The 20,402-nt window shown below is 41.6% G+C and overlaps 1 protein-coding gene across 2 annotated transcripts in view; it reads right to left on the bottom strand.

Moving 5' to 3' along the window:
- CUBN (cubilin) overlaps positions 1–20,402 on the bottom strand; it is a 259,434-nt gene that overhangs the window by 117,283 nt on the left and 121,749 nt on the right. For both annotated transcript variants that reach the window (XM_086334167.1, XM_086334168.1), the window contains 3 exons: positions 18,828–19,002; positions 16,996–17,165; positions 19–178 (listed from right to left, as the gene is read on the bottom strand). In XM_086334167.1, coding sequence (XP_086190293.1) covers positions 19–178; positions 16,996–17,165; positions 18,828–19,002 — 505 coding nt within the window. The remainder of the gene's footprint in view (positions 1–18; positions 179–16,995; positions 17,166–18,827; positions 19,003–20,402) is intronic.

The raw sequence follows: 20,402 nt of genomic DNA, 5'->3' as shown, positions 1-20,402 counted from the left end.
AGACCACACGGAACTTGCCTTGTCTGAAGTAAGCGCGGAATCCCCGGCTCTGTCTGGAAGGGCCAGACTGAAATCGCAAGAAGAGGCTGTTTCCGGAAGATATGATGGGGTTCCTCAGTTGCTGTCTTCCACACACACCGGCAAGGCGGGCGGTTGCGGAGCTTACACCGTCAAATGCCTACAAAGAAAGGCAACTGGGTACATGGTGGCTCAGGACTTCAGATCGGCATCCACAAGGCCCTGTTCTGTGGAGTATCTATATGCACATCAGCGACCTAGTGGAAAGCACATCTGGACTTCCCTGGTGGTCCTGGTTAGGAATCTGCCTGCCAACGCAGGTAACATGGGTTCGATCACTGTTCAGGAAGATTCCACACGCCACAGAGCAACTAAGCCCAAGTGCTACAACTCCTAAGCCCATTTGCACTAGAGCCAGTGCTCTGCAACAAGAGAAGCCACCACAGTGAGAATCCATCACACTGAAAGGAAGAGCCTCTGTTCGCAGCAACTAGAGAAAGCCCATGCACGACAATGAAGATCCAGCACAGCCAAATAATAATAATTGCTTTTTCTTAAAAAGAAAGAAAACACATTTGCTGGAACCCAGTGCTTTATTCTATGTCCACTCGGGTCCATCAGAATGTCTGAGTCTTTGGTCGTTTCTAGGAACTCTTCAAAGATTTCAGTGGGAGTTTTCATGTCAGCGAAACTCACCATGAGATCCCTGGATGTCTATAAACACCATGCCTTTCCCTGCTCTCATCCTCTTGTGACTCCAGGACAGTCACATCATGTACAATTCTCACAACATGTGCTGATGCAAGAATGAACACTGGAGCAAATACATGAGAAATAATGATGAGGAATCACTCATTTTCAGAAACTCAGCATTTGCTGGAACTTTTTGCTCTTCATAGGGTTATGGTCAAGAAGAGAAATGGTAGAATTCTATGAGCCTGACTTATTAATAGAAAATTACCTCATTATTTTAAAATATATAGGGTTCTGTGTCTGTTCAGTTCTGTGCTGGGACTTGGCTGACCTTCCATATGAGCCAGTGCAATGGAGTTTACATTGCAGACTCCCCACCCCAACCCGCTACCCCTGCTCCAGATTGCTGAATCAGTATGTGAAACTGAATTTTCTCATTGCCTTGGCACTCTTTGTGTCATGGACTATAGCTCACCAGGCTCCTCTGTCCATGGAATTCTCCAGGCCAGAATACTGAAGTGGGTAGCTGTTCCCTTCTCCAGGGGATCTTTCCAACCCAGGAATCAGACCCAGGTCTCCTGCACTGCAGGCAGATTCTTTACCGACTGAACCACCAGAGAAGCCCATGAATCTTTAAGCCAGGGGAAATAAGTTCTTTTTTTTTGGGGGGGGGGGGCAATAATATTAATAACAGCAACCATTCATTAAATGTTTACTATGTGCCAGGAACTGGACACAGCCTTTCACATATACTATCACTTTCTCCTCCCAAGACTCTCCATTTTCAAGAATAAGATCACAGATGCACAGAGACCTCACTAATGTCACAAATCACACAGTTCCTAAGAAGAACAAATACCATCATCAACAGTACACACACTTTTAGAGGATTTCTACAAGTCCATGAACTCACAAAGGCAAGACTCTTCTAGTTTCCTCTATTTTTCTCCAAATTCAGAGGCCTGGTGAGTAGCAGATACTGTTCCATCCCTTTCTAAGCTGTCTTTTTGATTGCAATCCTCTTAAGACAAAATAAGGACAGTAGAAAATGAAGATTAGAATTAGAAAATTCACACGTGTATACCTGTGGCAGATTCATGTTGATATATGGCAAAAAAATTTTTTTTAATTAAAAAAAAGAAAAAAATAAGGAAAAAAATAGAATTAGAAAATTCAGAAAATCACATGAATGAGCCATTTCCCTGGGGATTCTTTGAAAGAGCACATTTTCTAGGAGGTCTCCATATTTCCAACCTTCCTACACAGAGATTCAGGAATCACAGGATTTGGGCTGAAATTCACATGGCTAGGGCATTGCTTCACAAGGAATGGATCAAAATGAGTATTTCCAAATGTCCCTACATCAAAATTATATACCAGTGACACCCTACATTTGATTAGCATGCTGTAATTTTACAAGCACCATTGCAATACCTCTAAACTACTCTTCAACACTATGGGATTTTTTTTTTTTAGTAACGAAAGTGAGACTTCCAAGTGTGCTAGCTAATAAACTACTGTCTCATCCAATGGGCAACAGTGGCAATGGAAGCTAGTGACCCAAGATCAAAGAGCCAGTGAGTGGCAGAGCCCGAAACTTAATTCTTCTCTCTCCAAATGCTGTATCACTTCACGTTACTTCTCTTTAAATGGTGTGTAATAGTTATTAAGTTATAAGTTCCTAATTACCATTTTATGAAAGTATATGACCTCAGGTTATTAAGGAGAGAGCTGAGTCTTTTTCTTTAAGTTTGGAAGAGCAATTCTTTTATTTAAGAGTAATTCTTAACACGTAATATCAAATCAAGTTTTAATTTATAAAATTAGAAAGAAACTGGAGGGAAGAAAATATGAGAAAACTTGTTGCTATTTTTAAAAAGTCTGAAGTCATAAAAATTATCAATATACATTTCCTTTACTTCCATTTAGTTTCCAAAACAAAGTTAGCAAATTATATTATTGGCTACATGTATAACATATTCGTATAACTTATTTAAGTCTTATTATAGTCTTATTGAAGTCTATTGCCAAGGGTTTCCTAGGCCTGGGAATTAATTTTCTGATCTGTCGCTTAGGTGGAAAAAGTCAGAGAAATACACAAAACAAAACAAACAAAAAACTATACAGTACAACCAACTCATTTCTAGGTAACTTTAGTAAAATAAAAATTTGAATAAAATTATGAACCCTCAAAAGAAAAAGTAGCCACCACCCCTGGAGTTCCAACTACAGGAGCTCTAAAAACAGAGGCAGACCTGGTTAAGTAGTAAACTAAGTTCTGGAAGTTAATCAGTATCTTGACAAAGTATCCAGAGTTTGTCAAATTTCCAGATACCAGCAAACACATTCAAAATACCTGAGCTCACCATTACCATACAAAAATAAGAGATTTTTTTTAAAAAAAAAAGAATAGAACCAGGCAAATAACAAACAGCAAACGCCTGATGAACAAATGAGTAAGTGAATATATATGTAAGAGTACAGGACTGAGGGTGTGGAAAACCCAGAGTTAAGAAAACAAGTTGCTCCTCTCTTGTGGACTGGGCTGTATAAATGCACAGCAGGCACGATGGCAGGGAAGAGGCCATTCACAGGGGGAAGGAGGACAAGAGGAACTGCTTTCTGGGCCCTGTGGGCAGTGGAGGAGGTTCCAGTCAGGCAGGGACCAAGCCACACGCACCTGCCCAGGTGCCCTCTTGCCAGCTATGCCAGCCCTTCACCAGCACTGCGAGAGAAGTAGGAAGGCAGAAGGTGGCAAAGGACACCGGACCCACCCCAGGTCCCAGAGTATCCAGTATCAGTGTCCTGAGCTGTGGCCAGAAGTCAGAACTGAGTCAAACTTCTATGGACTTCAATACTTGATGTTTTAAATGTTAAGGAGATTTGAATAAATATCAACCCCCTTTCAAAGTTCAAAGTGTCAACTCCAGCACAAAGTGATGGAAAGGAAAACCTTTCAGCTTAGAGATTAGCACTCCTTTCTGATGATATGTATGGATGCCAAAGGTCAGAGTCCAGAGACAATTTAAGAAAATAAAGGAGCCAAGCAAAGGGAAACTTTCACCTTTCCATGTACTTACTGATGATGGAAATATATATTATTTAAGAGTATGCATTATTTAAAAGCAGGTGGCAGAATCCCTTTTAAAGAGAAAAAACAGAAGGTAAGTTTATTTAGCAAAACACCCTGGCAGGTGCTCAGAGAATGATTGCCATGGGAGAGATGCCATGTGATGTTACTGTGGACAAATCTTTCTCTATCCTTCAGCCACCTAATCTGTACAATGGGACTGACATAAAATTGTAGTACATATTGTTCACCAGAATTAAGTGACTTAAAAGACATAAATTCTCATGTATACATTTTTCAGTGGAATTTGGCAACAGAGGAAATGTAAAAGCCAACTCTTTCACTTCCAGATAGCTACCTGAGGTAAACTCTTGTATGATTGGATTAAAAAATATGGACAATAATGTTCCCTGCTATAAGGGTTGCCCCAGCACAATATTAGAAGAATTAAAAGTACATTAACAGTAGAATGGGTCCATGACTCATGGTATAGAGGAGAATCTTGTATAGTGGTAAACACGATGAGCTAGATCTGAATACAGCACAGTGTAGAAAAATGGTCAAACCAGGTTGTTAAATGAAAGGAGTGAATGGAAGAATAGGTGTCATGTTGTATTATTTACATCAAGTTTGAAAATATGCAGATCAATACTACATACTGTATGTGGAAACCACATACCATGAAAAAGTACCAAAACAGCCATGGGAATCATAAACCGATTTCTCATAAATGGTTTCCCCTGCGCCAGGGGCAGGGACTGGAATCAGTGTGGTTTGCCCATGGGGCCTCACTGTGTCCTCAGCAATTCATTTCTTTTGGGGAAGAAAAGAAAGAACTTGAAGCAAGCATGGTAAAATACTGAGATTTAGCAAGGAGAATGTTTTTGTTCATGCTGTACTTTATGTGCATTGTGTAGTCTTCTCTGTATACTCAACATATTTTGTAATAGAGTTTTCCTGAAGGAAGAGAGAATCTATATAAAGGAAATTACAGGAAATGTAGACTAAGATATACATACAAAGATGCTCTTCCAAGTATTATTATAATAAGCAAAAAATAGAAGTTGTCTAAGTGGTCAGTTGGAGAAGGCAATGGCAACCCATTCCAGTACTCTTGCCTGGAAAATCCCATGGACAGAGGGGCCTGGTGGGCTGAAGTCCATGGGGTCGCTAGGAGTCAGACATGACTGAGCGACTTCACTTTCACTTTTCACTTTCATGCATTGGAGAAGGAAATGGCAACCCGCTCGTGTTCTTGCCTGGAGAATCCCAGGGACGGGGAAGCCTGGTGGGCTGCCGTCTATGGGGTCGCACAGAGTCGGACACAACTGAAGCAACTTAGCAGCAGCAGCAAGTGGTCAGTAATAAGCTAGTGGTTAACTCAATTCTAGGGTGTTCATGTAACTGACTAAAGGGCCAAAGAAACTGTTTTTAAGAAGAAATGTATTAAATAAACTAAGTGAAAAAGACAGGATACAAAATGATGTGCAGTATTCTCTTAACTCCCTTTGTGTATGTGGGTATAAGGGTGCGCGTGCTTGCATGTGTGTGTTTCTGTAGGAAATGAGCCAAAATGTTAATTGTCTCTGCTTTGCAGTATTATAGATGGTGTCCATTTCTTATTTTTTCTTTTCTGTATTTTAGAAATTTGATATGAGGAACATGTAAAATTTTAAATAATGCATATATTTAAAAATGTTTATGTGTTTAGCCAGGCAGACATATAAGTGATCCCACACAGAGACATAAAAATATGCTCTTCATATAACTGAGCTGCAATATCAAAGCCAGATGGACATTAATGCCATTTAATCTAGCCTTTTGCTGCCTGACAGGACTCTATCCAGGATACGGTTTTTGTTTTAAGATCTCCAAGACATCTGTTAGCTGGCCAGTATCTGCAACTACAGTCCAGACCTCAATCCAAGCTCTAGGCTCAGATATCCGACTGCATTCCAGACAACAGACAACATGGCTGGTATGTCCCATCAACCATGGAAATCACTGTCTCAAACTGAAGTCCTCGCCCTGCCCCCTAAGTCCTCCTGCCCCTTTCACTTCCTGCCTCATCCCCTCCATGGAACGGAGCCTTATGTTCTGTTAGCTCTCCCTCTGCTGTGTCTCCTGGACCCCTTCCCCTCCCCCACACCAAGTGTCTTGTTGTGGGACTTCATCCCCTCTTGCCTGGGTCACTACAGCAGCCTGAAACTCCCCCTGCCTGAATTTGTGTCCCCCTTTAATTCGGTCTCCAAACGATCACCACCATGCAATGTGCTTTCTAAAATGTAACACCCAACCCAAAAGGAAGGAAGAGTATCCCAGTCCATTTTAAGATCATAGTGAGTAGGGACTTCTCTGGTGGTCCTGGGGTTAAGAATGCACCTTCCAATGCACAGGGCATGGGTTTGATCCCACGTCAGGGAGCTAAGATCCCAGATGCCTTGTGGCCAAGAAATCAAAAACATAAAACAGAAGCAATACTGTAACAAATTCAAAAAAGACCTTAAAAGTGGTCCACATCAAAAATCTTTTTTAAAAAAGTAAAGTGTACTGAATAAAGATGAGCATCGCAGGTTCTGCCTTACTGAGAACCAAGGAGAGTGCCTGATCCAAATGCAACGTATAGAAGTGCAGCCCACAGCCCCGCTCCACCAGGATCCGCCCTGGTGACGGGGTGAGTTGTGGTCCTCACGGAAACACAGTGCTCATAGCGTCACAGCACACACATGGCGAAGGGAAAATGAACAGTAGTTTCCTCAGAAATGTTTGCATTTTCATTTCTAGAAACTTGAAAAAGTACTCTCAGAATGTTTGTGAGTAGAGACGGGAAAGTACTTCTACTGCATCTATCTTCTTCTTTTATTAAGTTTCATCTTCCTCAGGGAGAAAATAAACCCACTATATATGTGGGTTAAAATTAGCATAAACTGGAGCAAGAGGAAACTATTTTAATTCAAAAGCAAAACACACAGCATGTTTTACATTCCCCAAAGTATGCCAATGCCATCTTAACTTCAGAGTTATGCTTTCCATGCAAATTGTGAATGTATATGAATATGCTTTTATTTTCATTTACTGCACTACCATTTTCTCCTTTGCAACGCATTTGTGAATCTTTTAGATGGTATGAGAATAACCCACTTATGAAGTGAAAACATTCACTGAGATGATACACTGAAGAGCGTGCAAAAATTTTATAATATATATTTTAAGATTTTTTTAAAAAATACTTTAAGATAAAATGAGTCTGCTCATAAACTAATCAAGATAGTTACCAATGAACTGGGGATTATGGATCCAGGTCTGTGTATCTAAGGTTCATAATTTTCAAAAATGTGAGATAAAGGGACTTTCCTGGTGGTCCAGTGGTTGGGAATCCACCTGCCAATGCAGGGGACATAGGTTTGATGGATCCATGGTTCAGAGGATTCCACATACAGCGGAGCAGCTAAGCCCGTGCTCCACAATTGCTGAGCACACGTGCCTAGAGCTTGTGCTCCGCAATAAGAGAAGCCACCACAATGAGAAATCCACACACAGCAGTAAAGAGGAGTCCCTGCTGCTGCAACTAGAGAAAGCCAGCATGCAGCAAGGAAGACCCAGCGCAGCCAGGAAATCTATAAATATTGTTTTTTAAAAAAGATAAGACCTTTAACATAGCATGAGTAGTGACAAAACTAGAAATAGTAGTAATAGAAAAATCAGCAGCAATAGCTAACACTTATCTGTACCAGACACTGTGATTAATGCTTTAGGTATATTTTTTCAAATTCTTTCTTACAATTCCATTTGCAGCTTGTAGAATTGAGGCTCAGAAGATATAAGTAACTTGTTCACAGTCACACGCTGGGTAGGGTGGAGCCACTATACAAATCCCCTCTGCCTGATGTCTGATCAACTATCATTAAACAACCAAAAATATAAAAATCAAGTTTTACTCATTGACAACAGAATATTGAGAGATTATGATTCTAAGAAGCTAAAGCAATATGTCCACAGTCTCCTTAAAAAAATCCTGGGAAACGGAGTTGAACTCAAGTCTCTCTTCTCTGGACCCACAAGCTTGCATCCTTAAAGGCATTTCAGAAAGTCTCATTCAAGGCCTGGGTGGGCTCTGGAGTGGTTGGCAGCTGTCATGCATCCCACCCACTGCACATGCGCGGGATTCCTGGCATGGTTATCTGAGCAGGCTGGAACAAAGGGTACAGGGGCCAGGTTGTTGCTGTTCAGTTGCAAAATTGTGTGGCCGACTCTTGGTGACCCCATGGACTGCAGCACACCAGGTTTTTCTGTCCTTCACTACCTCCTGGAGTTTGCTCAAATTCATGTCTGTTGAGTCGTGATGCTATTTCATCACTAAATCTAACATCAAAATCCCCGATTCCTAACTCCTGGCTCCAGTCTTAGATCCAGATTTCCATCCACTCCTGCCCTTTTTCTAGTATAACACAGCCTCCCTGGACCAGCAAGCCTTCTTTCCTCACTTCGCCCATGCTTTTAACCTGGTCTTTAGCCTTTACTTTAATTCATTCTCCCAACATGTGTCTACTGCTTGGATTACTTTGAAGCTTATCGGGGTCAAAATGTGTGGCAGAGGCTAAGATCTAAGGGTACAGAAGACATCATTCTCATCAGGGTGCAAGGTCAGTGTGGAGGATGAGAGTCCGTGAAATGTATCCACATGTGCCATACATACAGAAGAAGCTAATATGGCTGCAAATGGAATCCCCATTAGGGAATGGGAGCTGTGCCAAGACCGAGGAAATATTAAGTGATAGGGAGGGGAATCTGCCAGGAAATTATCCAAGCTGTTAAAGCCATAAATGTAGGTAAGGAAGGAAATAGAAATATTACTCATTATAGCAGCTTTTCTTGTGGGTGGGGACGGGGAGGAAGCATCCGTTTCCTCTGTCAGTGATATTTTCCAGCTATGCTCCTCTGAAATGAAATCGCAAATTCACAGCACACATCTGGTGTCGGGTCTCTCTTATTCCTGAGTCTTTGTTCTACGTGGTGGCACTCCAGCTTCACAGTTTACAGGAGACAATAAACTCTGCTAATTTGCAGTTGTCGCAAGCAGGGACTCAGAGATGACTGGAAATGTTGGTAGGAAAAGAAACCCAAGAAGCTCATTTTATTCTTACAAATAAACAAGAATTTAAAGAGATTCTGAGCTAAAATGCAAACAAAACAAAGCTCAAAACAAAGCTTGGGTCCACAGACCCAAGGACACTGGCTCCAATTCAGTTATTATTAATTTTTTTCCCTTTGGGGATGTAAAGTGCCAGCACAGTTTTGGTAACTCATTTGGCGCCGGGAGGCAAGATGGCTAAATGGGTTACCAAAAGCAAACTATAAAATAAAATGTTTAACAGAGATTATCAGAAATCATCCTCAAATGGAAAGTCAGCTTTCTATGGTGAGAAGTGAAGGAGAAAGGGAAAATACAAAAGGGAGAGGACAGGAAAGAGATTGATTTCTGTCCTGTATTTATTTTTAAAATAAATGTTTAAAGATGAACTGTTTAAGAATTGCTTCTTTGAAGCACTGACTTCTCTTATCCCTGTGTCTTTTTGCTCAGTTTTAGAAACAATGAATGTTTTCAAAGGAAACACATTATAGGTAGGGTCTTAAAAAATAAAAACAAAGATACTGTGTTTCACATTCGCCTGCCCTGAGCCTCAATGTTAAGTAATGGGAACAAAAACAGAACACTGTGGCTTTAGGGTGGGGTTGGGGGTTGGGGTGCTCTGGTATTCTCTAGTTCAAATCCAACATTTTGCTTTCTTTCTCCTAGAGTAGCTTCAGAAAGCAAACCGTGACTCAACATGTGCTGCATTTTTTTTGGTCCTAGGTCCTGTATCCCTAGCGGATATTTTCTCCAGATGAGAGGCCAGATCAGGGCTGTGGGCTGCTCGCTTTCGTCTGCTCCCCACTGGTTCTCACAAGGCGGACATTCCATTGTGCTGAGCAAAGAGGATGCTGGAATCAGAAGCCAGAGTCTCTGGGGCCAGTCGTCCTGCTGCTCCAGCTGCCCTCCTTCCCCTCTCATCTCACGCCGCGCTACTGCTGCATTTCTCCGAGATCAATAAGAGCTCTCAGAGCTACGTGAGTTTAAGGCTCCGGAGAGAGCCTCTAATTAAGCAATTAAGCTGTTGGTCGGAGGTCACTTTAATCCTCGGCCTTTGTGAAAGGAAACCTAATGGGGCCGTGTTCATGCTGACTGTACAGAGTTCTGCTCAGCCGGTGGGTCCTGCTGTCACCTGAGCAAGAAAGGCTCACAGTGTGTCATCGAGGGAAGCCAGAGGTTAAAGACGCCGGGCACTCAAAGGGACTGAGCAGAAAGTGCACTGGTATCACCAAATTAGTTGAAACCTGAATATAAACTGAGCTTTCCGATGAGTTTCCCCGCGATGCCATCACCATTTCAATAGCAGTCAAAAAACCCAGTTTCTCTCTTGTTTTCATTAGAGCAGCATGAAATTCTAGAAGACATGCTCCTGCAATGTTATCTAAGTTCTTCTCATGTGGCTCAAAAGATTGAGATTGAATATCAATAATTGTGCCAGGAGGTGAATTCCACTCAACACACTCCCAAATGTGCCGTCTTCAATTTTCCACTGAGGCACTGATCGTTGTAAGAGCAGAGATGACAACAGTTTCCATATTCCTGTGTTCAGCCATGCATCTGGTAGTCATTCATGCATCACACAGATTGATCCTCTGGCAAACACTGACGCTGCGGGTTCCGTGAAATGGGATGGAGGCTGTGTATTGCTGTTCTGTTGTTCCATTTCATCAGTTTCTTCTACATGCTGAAAATTGTGCCTCTAGTTCCCTGCAGCCAGAGTGAGGGGCTTTGGGGCTCCCTTGGGTTTACACTGTGTCCACTGGGGACCTCTGGAGACGAGACCTCCCTCAAGAAGAGCTCTCTTCTGAACAAGTGTGGAGAGGACCCCTCCACCACTGCCGATGGACTTGTGCCCCAGAGGATGAACGGAAGCTGAGGAGTCAGACTGTGACCTCCGGGATGGATCCACTACTGACATCACCTGCCCCTTTGAGTCTGTTTCTCCAACTCCTCCCTTATTCTCCTCTTCAAACACAACTCAGAACTGGATCCTCTCCCCAAGGTCTCCTCTTTCTGCTGGTTCCCCAGGCACTTGATTTGATAAATGAGCAAACTAGCATCCCCAGCCCATGGAGAGTTAGTGGTGGTGCTGAACCTGGACATGACTTCCTGGTAGAGTCTCATACACAGTGGACACCAAAGACCAAATGGATGGATGGAATGCAGACCACTGACTTCAAAGGAAACCCACTTTGGAATTCATGTTTGAGATCCTAACATTTTTCCCAAAATTAATAAATGAAGTATGGGTTCATCTGAAAAAGTTCTGAATGGTTCCAAAGTAACCCTTGTTTTATCTCCTCCTATTTTTTCAGTTGTGCTTTATCCTGTGACTCAGTCTTCTGCAGATAGACCACAATTGTTATATTCTACCAAAATACTTACTCTTACTTAGGCTTGCTTGCATTGTAGTGTTGGTTCTGATATTAATTTCTGCTGCTACTGCTGCTGCTACTAAGTTGCTTCAGTCGTGTCCGACTCTGTGCGACCCAATAGACGGCAGCCCACCAGGCTCCCCCATCCCTGGGATTCTCCAGGCAAGAACGCTGGAGTGGGTTGCCATTTCCTTCTCCAATGCATGAAAGTGAAAAGTCAAAGTGAAGTCGCTCAGTCATGTCCGACTCTTAGCAACCCCATGGACTGCAGCCCACCAGGCTCCTCCGTCCATGGAATTTTCCAGGCAAGATACTGGAGTGGGGTGCCATTGCCTTCTCCAGATATTAATTTCTACCTGGTCTTAATCCTGACCTGTTTGCACCAAAATTTTCTTATTTTCAAATAAGCAGATGACAGTAAATTATCTCTAACCTCTCCTCTTTTAATCTTAACATTCTATGTATTCAATAAACACAATGACTGTTAAAAAGGATATTTCCACTTCTGACAATCCAAATTGTTAAAGAAAGTTTAAAAGCCTGATGGCTGGCCCCATTCAAGCATAATTTACTTTGGTATTGAATAATATACTTGAGATCTATTAAAAATCCATGAACACAAACATTATCTGGCAACATCATTGGCAGTTGAATATTTTTCTCTTTGCTAATGACTCTAAGTAGCAGAACTAAGATATTAACTTGACTGTATCCACAATGAATGACTAGCTTTGTATGAACTTAGACTACAAAGATATTATGTAAGATATTGGACTTTTAGGGACATTTCACATCCAGTGTCCATCTAGCTATAAAGAGCGATGGCTGGTGCCTCAATGCCTGCCTTCATGAACCCCTGGACAGCTCAGTAATACTTGAAGCCAAGCTCCCAGCCTTTCCAGTACATTGCCTGCCGTGTCCAAACCTCTTACTCCCATAATTGGGTCCACTTGACAACTCTACCCAGCAGAGCTCTACCCCAACTTATCTGAATAGTCCTTTTTCACATTTCTTTATCTTTTGGTAAAGTGTTAGTCACTCAGTCGTGTCCAACTCTTTGTGACCCCATGAACTAGCCAGCCAGGCTCCTCTGTCCATGGAATTTTCCAGGCAAGAATACTAAGGTGGGTTGCCATGCCCTTCTCCAGAGAATCTTCTCAACCCAGCGATCGAACCCCGGTCTCCTGCATTGAAGGCAGATTCTTTACCATATGAGCCACCAGGAAAGCCCTCTTTTTGTGGAAGTGAATTACAAATTGGATAAACAAAAATGACTTAGCTTGTGTATGATTTATACAATTTTAAATATAAATAAATTTGCCAATCTGAAAAGAAATCTTACAGTTGGCCACGGGTTCAAATTTCTCATTCTGAAAATATGAAATTTACGGAACCAGTCAGGTCCTTCCTAAGGTCTCTGCCCTGGTAACTGACTTCATCAATTCCTCCATTTACTTCTTATACTCAGCTGCTCTTTTGTGACCAGCACCCTGCAGTCCAGGTATGCTTAAGCTCCTTCACAACTAAAAATAACAATAACAACTTTCCATGGGTCCTGCCTCCCATAGGCTATTACCCTTTATCCTTCTCTACCATTCATGTCCACTGTTCTGAGAAAAAGCTAAGAAGCTCCTGTATCTCTAAACCCACTGTAATCTGGAGTTTTCCAACACCACCTACACCAGTCCTGCTCCTTACAAGGTCATCAAAGACTGAATCCAGGGGCTTCCTTTCAGCCTCATCCTGGTTGACCTCTGCTGGACTTGGTCCCTTTGCCCACCCACTCTTGAAAACTGACTTCACTTTTAGTTCCTATGCTATCACTCTCTTCTGCTTCTCCTCCCGTCTTTTTGGGTAATGCTCAGTGTCCTTGTCTTCTGTTTCTCCCCGTTGTCGTTTACTTGCTAAGTCATGTCTGACACTTTTGTGACACTATGGACTGTAGCCCTTCAGGCTCCTCTGTCCATGAATTTTCCAGGCAAGAATACTGGAGTGGGTTGCCATTTCCTTCTCCAGGGGATCATCTCAACCCAGGGATCAAACTCATGTCTCCTGTGTCTCCTGCATTGCAGCCAGGTTCTTTACCTCTGAGCCACAGGGAAGCCCATCTTCCTCCTAAATGGTAGTTTAGGGCCAAGGGTTTACTTGATCCCTTCTTCTTTAAAAAATACTCCTCTATAGGATTCCATCCACTTCTGTGTTAGTGCCAGCTCCTGGGCTCTAGAGCATAGGCTCAATAGTTGTTATGCACAGGCTTAACTGCTCTGCGGTATGTGGGATCTTCCCAGACCAGGGATCAAACCCATGTCTCCTGCATTGGCAGGTGGATTCTTCACCAATGAGCCACCAGGGAAGCCCTGGGGGGAGGGCCTGCTGTGTGACAAGCAGATCACCTATATGATCTTAAATATCCCAACAACAAATCTGACATGGTTATTCATACTGCCCCCATTGCAGATTAAGGAAATTGAAGCTGAAAGACTAGCTTTCTCCCGGACGTCACAGCTAAAAGTGGCAAAATCCAGGCTCAGCACCAGGGAGAGCTAAGTTCTTAACCATGGCGCTATGGTGTCCCACACTGCCGGTGCAGTTCACTTTTTACATCCAAGTATGGCTCAAGGGCTTATCAGCATCTGCTTCTGATACTCCATCCCCCTACTGGCTGGGAGACCCCAGCTACTTCACACAGAATGCCCTGATCCTGACAACCTGTGTGGACTATTACATTTTGTATTTTAGCACATCTGCCAGACTGGACTCCTCCCAGGAGCAGTATGAGGATTCATTTTCTTATCTTCATGCCTAAAGACCAGATCATATTTGAGGTTTTACATCCTCATTTTTGTTTCCTCTCACTACATTTTATGAAGTCAAGCCCAGCTGCATGCTGAGATACAGCCACGGTTACTAGAAAACCCAGTCTGTGTATTTATATATTATGTAATAAATAGGTGGAAAATCCTACTCACGGCCACAGAAGGGGAAACGGGGCCGCCATGCTGGGTGTGCCTTTGACCTAGGCTTTATTTTCTTCACATACATTTGTTTATTGAATTGTATGTATTATGGACTTTACCAGAGAGAAGAAACTGTACCTAGAACCAAATAGACTGCAGGAGGGAGAAATAGATGGAGAAGTACCCACCAGAGGCACAACTGTAAGGTAGACAAGATGTCTCTGGTCCATTCAAACTTCTCTTGAAGGCCCCTTTACTGTTTCAATGCATTGTTTCACCACCTTCATATTTAATGGTTATTTTAAGAGAGTACAGAGTTCCTGGTTGGTAGTTATTTTATTGCTCCAAATTTAAAATACCATCTCTTTTTCCATTTCAATCATCACTGCTGAAAAGTCAGCATTCAGTCTGCTACTTCCTAAAAGATACTTTGTTCCCCCACTCACCAATTCCCCTGGCTGATTGTAATCTTTTTTTCTTGATCTTTTAGATTAAAATCTTTAAGTTTTTTTAGATAAGTATGTCTTTCTATTTATCTTGCTTGGCTGTTTGGGTTCCTTGGCATTCTTGGTTTTATAAACGGATGTCTTTTATTAGTTTTAGAAAAGCCTTAGTCATTAGTTCTTCAAATATTGCTACTACTCCATTTATCAATGTATGTTACATCTTTTATATGTATCCTGTATATATCTTAACCTCTGTTCTGTATTTTTCATCCTTTGCTTATATATATATTTTTTTCTGGGTAGATTCTTCTGCTATCACTTGTTCTCTCTTCATCTCTAATTTGTCTAACATAAAACAAACAAACAAACAAAAAAACCCCAAATCCTTCCACTGAGATCTTAATTTCAGCTTTTGCATTTATCCACTTTTTCAATTTTCAGTATTTTTCAATTTGCAATGTTACTGTTTACGATTTGCAGTCTTTGTCAGAAGGTTTAAGTTTGACTTTTATCTCCATAATCTTAGTAAGCATAGTTGCTTAGTAAGCTGTGTGCCTGATAATTTTAGCACCTGGCATATCAGTGTGTTTATTTCCATTGTCTGTTATTCATGTTGTATCTCATTTATGGTACATCATCCCTCACATATATGGATATCTTTGATAATTTGCTTGCTGTTGCATATGAAAATTATTGTTAGAAATGAAGTCTGGAATGATTTTTATCTCCCTTTGAAGCAGAGTTTAAAATGCTTTGGTCAGATGTTCAAGGCCTGGATGCATTCGTAATGCAAGGTTGCTCTCATCCTATGGCTTCAGATTTGGGGGCCACTCAGGTGACTGGAAGCTGGGATGTGGTCTTTGTGAAGGCTGTTTTACTTCCATTCTATCTACGATTCAGGATGTTTAATCAGTACTCTTAGCCCATTCAGATCCTGGACACAAGTCTTGTTCCCCTTTGCCCTGAAAAGTTCTCAGAAATGCTGCTAACTCCTTCTGGATCGGCAAGTGCCCAGAGGCAAAAGCAGTCTCAAATACCAGACTCATATCTCTATCAGATACTAACTCAGAAACTTCACACTACCTTGTGAGTTCCTTGTTGCATTAGGAAAACACTGTAAAACAGCATTCAAATTTTTTAAATTGTCCTTTTCAGGAGAGTTACCATTATGGAAAGTGGATGCCCTACACCTTAAGTTCATATAAGGCTTTGCCAATTTAGACTCTGAAGACACATGTTAAAAGGTTAATACATAGCCATAAATCAACTGAACTTTGAAGTAGATTAATGCTTTAATCTTGTAAAATAATTCTCGAAACCATTCCATTAGACTGGACTACTTTGAAAGTTATGAAACAACTTTTGAATTTTCCTGAGTTAAATTTGAAAGCTAGCAAGTTGGAATTTGTATAAGAAACTGCCAGGAAACTAAAACAGAAAGATCCATTAGCCAAGAGGATCTGGTTTATATTTGAATGAGATTTTTCTAAATACAAATAAAAGATGGAAAATCTTTTGTAAAGAAAATAAAGTTTCAAAATACAACCTAATTCCCTCTCACATTAGGCGTTAGTTTCAGGTGGAAATGGATTAAAGTTGTTGACAGTGATGGAAAGTTTTTGAACCACCTAACAGCCATAGCGCTTCTCCTCTGCTCTATCTCACCATCTAGTCTGTTCCTGAACTGATTTGTTCAAGCAGCAGATCAAGATATCCTGAGCTCAAGAAAAGTGAAACCTTGAGAGAACCCTCAGAGAGTTAATAATAATTGACTGAAAGTGGCTCTGATCAATTCACTATCGTAATCCACTACACTTTCCTAATCTTTCTCGCAGCCAATTCTGGCCAATTATCTGTAAGGGAGCTTCTGTAAAAATTTTGCTTGCTTGATTGAAAAAAAAAAAAAAAAGATGGAAACAACTAACACTACTCCTTCTCCTTCAGATTTGAACTCAGGGTATTTGGAACTGCTGCAGCCAGTTTTGGACCAAGAGATAACAAACAAAAAATGAAAAGTCATTTCACTAAGAGTGGTAGAGCAGAGACTGGGTTGTTAAACAAACCTCCTGGTTTGTGTTTCAGTTCAGTTCAGTTCAGTCGCTCAGTCGTGTCCGACTCTTTGCAGTTTGTGTTTAGGTAAGAAATAAATGTGCTTGTATTTTAAGTTGCTAATAGTTGAGTTTCCTATGATTTGACATGGAAAACATCCCTAGCCAACACATCCACTAAACGTGCTCTGTTTTGACATGGCAATGTTTCGACAGAGGTTTGACCAGAGACAATGCTTGAGATTTGTGTCACTTACCAAAACACAAGAGTCCTGAGGTTCAAGGTCAAAGTCAGTGAAGTTCAAGAGAACACGGTGATGTTTTTCCACTTGAATGACCCAAGTACATTCAGTGTTGCTCCTATAAGGACTGGGGTAATTTGGAGAATGGATCTCTCCACTGGGAGCCTGGAAAATGCCACCACAACCTGTGGATGAAAGACCCAATGCAATAATAAGAGGAATCTCTGATGCACAAAACTTTTCACCGTTATCTGGGAGCAGAGAAGAACATGCTACTTTGTTTGACCACCATTTTAATGTGGTCTTTGGTAAACATTCTGAAGAGCTAAATACTCACTATTAATTTATGCATTCCAACAAAACAAAGAAGGGTGTCTAAGACTTCAAATACTTTAAATACTGATGCCACACATTATTTTCAAAATATTGAAAAATAATGCAAATAAAATCGAGTCTTCATAAAGCCATGAAATGCCTCTTCATTGTTTTCTGAAAGTATAACATACTTTAAGAATAACACATCTGGTTCTAAGCATTTTGATAATTCAGTAGTGTGAAGTATGAGTGTTAGTTGTTCAGTCATGTCCGACTCTTTGCTACACCATGAACTGTAGCCCTCTAGGCTCCTCTGTCCATGGAATTCTCCAGACAAGAACATTAGAGTGGGTAGCCATTCTCTTCTCAGGGTATCTCCTTGACCCAGAGATTGAACTGGGTCTCCTGCATTGCAGGCAGATTCTTTACCATCTGAGCTACCAGGTAAGCCCAATTCAACAGTATACAATTTTACAAATAATTTAACATCTAATTTTAAAAATTTGATACTCTGGACTTTGCACAGCCATTAAGTTTTTTAATTCCTATGATGTAATCAAATACCTATCAATGTCTAATTTTGTGACCCACCATTTCTCAGATTTATGACAATATAAACTAGAAAGGGAAAATTCAGTGCTGTTTTCTGAAAACTGAGAATCATTTTGGGGTAATCTAAACACTATGTAAATATAATTTTTTATTAAATTCATGAATCATTAACTTTAGGAAAGACCTAATAAACTTACTGTATTACCTTTGACCTGCAGAAGCGGGACCATAAGGCAGCCTGGAGTCATATCTTTGCTTTTACATTTTTTAGCTGTGTGATTTTGGACAGGCCACTAACTTCTCTAAGCTTCAATTTCCTCATTAGTAAGATGAGGATAAGAAATGAACTTCCTTTAGTGGGTGGTTGTGAAGATTAAACAAGACAGTCTTTGTGGAATAGTTAGAAAAGTGCCTGACACAGAGCAAGCGTTCAGTAAACATTGCTTTAATTAGTAGTTGTATCAATTAACATCTGCTCAGAGTTGTGCATTAATACTTTATGTTTAAAAATCTGCAACCATTTATTTAGACAGCCTAAGATCTTGGGCAGAAAGTCACTATATAACAAAAGGTAATAATTCCTAGGAATTGGCAAATTTCACATTTATAGTTTGGGTATTTAATAAGCATCCACACACATGGCATAAAGTAATTTACCACTTTACTAATGCCCAAATTGTGGCTGGTAAACAAGCAGAAATCCCACGGGGATCAAGTGAGTCTAACCAACCATCCTGCTTCTGCTTTTACCATGGAAGTGCATACTTGCATTGGCTGGTTTTCACACACGAGGTGACTCTTGGGAAGTTAAACTCCATCGTGTTTTTTAGGGAAATGTATATTCCAAAGCAATGCTCCCTATTAGGGAAGTCAGAGTAGTAATAGAGGATGTAGCCTTCATAGCACTCTCTAAATATGTCATGAAATTTTAAATAAAGGTTCAACTGAAGAATTTAGTGATACCTCCTTGGTTCACCCACCTCCAGGGACTGCTCTCCATGAGACATTGAAGCCTCTCCCATTTATGGAACTGTCAGTCTTAAACCGGATGGCCAGCTCATTTCCAGTGCTGGAGACCTGCATGGGATTCTCAGATGATCTTTGCACACACAGCTGGGCTATCCTGGGTGAGTGGAAATCAGGACCTCCATAGATCTACGATGGGATGGAGAAGAAAGAACTTGAGAGAGATATGTAAGCAATTATAACCACTAGCCTTTGGATTCTATAATATTATTAGTAGAGAGTGAAATCTCAGCCACCCTGGGTGGGCAGGAGCTATAAACTTGAGTTAGATTTTCAAAGGCATTCCCTCTGCCCTTGGAACACCCAGGTTCAACCACCCACAAAATGCTGGCTTGTTCCATCAGACAGAACTGTAGAGCTGAACTGAGGAGATAACTCCAGAACCTTCTTATCGCGCCTCTTCAATTTTTCCAGTCTGCATAGGATTTCCTGCTTTCTTTGGCAGAGGCACTGCAGATAGTCCAGCATCACGTCTGATTTGCTAATTCTTCTGGGCACATGGGAATAGTCTGAGCACAAAGCCATTTTGTTTGTTCATTGAAGACTATTGATCACCCTGCTACATTTTTAGGATTTTCTATTTGCAATCTGAATATTTCAGATTAGGATTTAATATGAAACTTTTGCTCCTTCAGAGAGACTGAAAATGTAACCTCTATCAGGGTGTTCTGTGGTGTCCTCAGGAGGGAGTCCTACAGACCTCTCTGTATTTCCTCCCAGAGCCTGGCCACTCCCAGGAGCAAGATGAAGAATATTCACTTTCTGCTCAGCAATCACCAGGTCTCTGCCCCACTATGTCATTCTCACTTGTCCTCAGACCTCCTCAGCTCCTCCAACTTGCAACTATTTGTCTCACTGGACCTGATACCCCAGTGACACATTACTCCCCCATGTGTCCTCTGGGCTGCATGTCCAGTATCTTGCAGGACGTGTAGCCCCGCCCAGTAGAGGGGGAGACGAGGGCCCAGGCTGCCTCTCACACAGGCTTCTCAAGGGCCCCTTGGATAATCAGTGTGTGGGGGGCTGGGGTATGCAGATGAAGAAGACAAGAATCACACAAAGATGCAGAGACCCTACTTTCAGTCTTGCCAAACTTGAATGTGTAGAAGAATGACCAATTTTTTGCTGACAGTTTTCAGGCATGCTGGTATCTGGGCCCTTCCCTCTCCTTCACGAGAACATCCATTTAAATCTAGACTCAGGTTAGAATTGGAAAAGCGTGGCTCCATGCCCTCCCCGCCCCCTCGCCCCCTGCATCTGCGTGGCTCTCCCACCCTGAGTTTCTCCCCATCCTCAGGCCCATGCCCCTGCCCACCCCAGGGCGGCTGCTGACTGACGCGGGCATCACTCGAGTGTTCTCCAGAGAAGGAGAGAACAAGCAGCCTACTTTCGGTGAGGAGCGTGTGATTTGAATCCATAATGATTTCTTTGTCTGATTAATTCCCCCCAGCCATGCGGGACAGGCCAAAATGAATGAGGCCGCTGTTTCAGGAGGGCCGAGCACAAGAGCTGTAATTGCAGAGGAATGA

This window comes from Bos grunniens, chromosome 13 (genome assembly GCF_055505025.1).
Source record: "Bos grunniens cultivar Pamir isolate PY7600 chromosome 13, Bosgru_T2T1.0, whole genome shotgun sequence".
Taxonomy (NCBI): domain Eukaryota; kingdom Metazoa; phylum Chordata; class Mammalia; order Artiodactyla; family Bovidae; genus Bos; species Bos grunniens.
The sequence above is the reverse complement of the archived record's forward strand: the minus strand, read 5'-3'. Positions and strand labels throughout refer to the sequence as shown.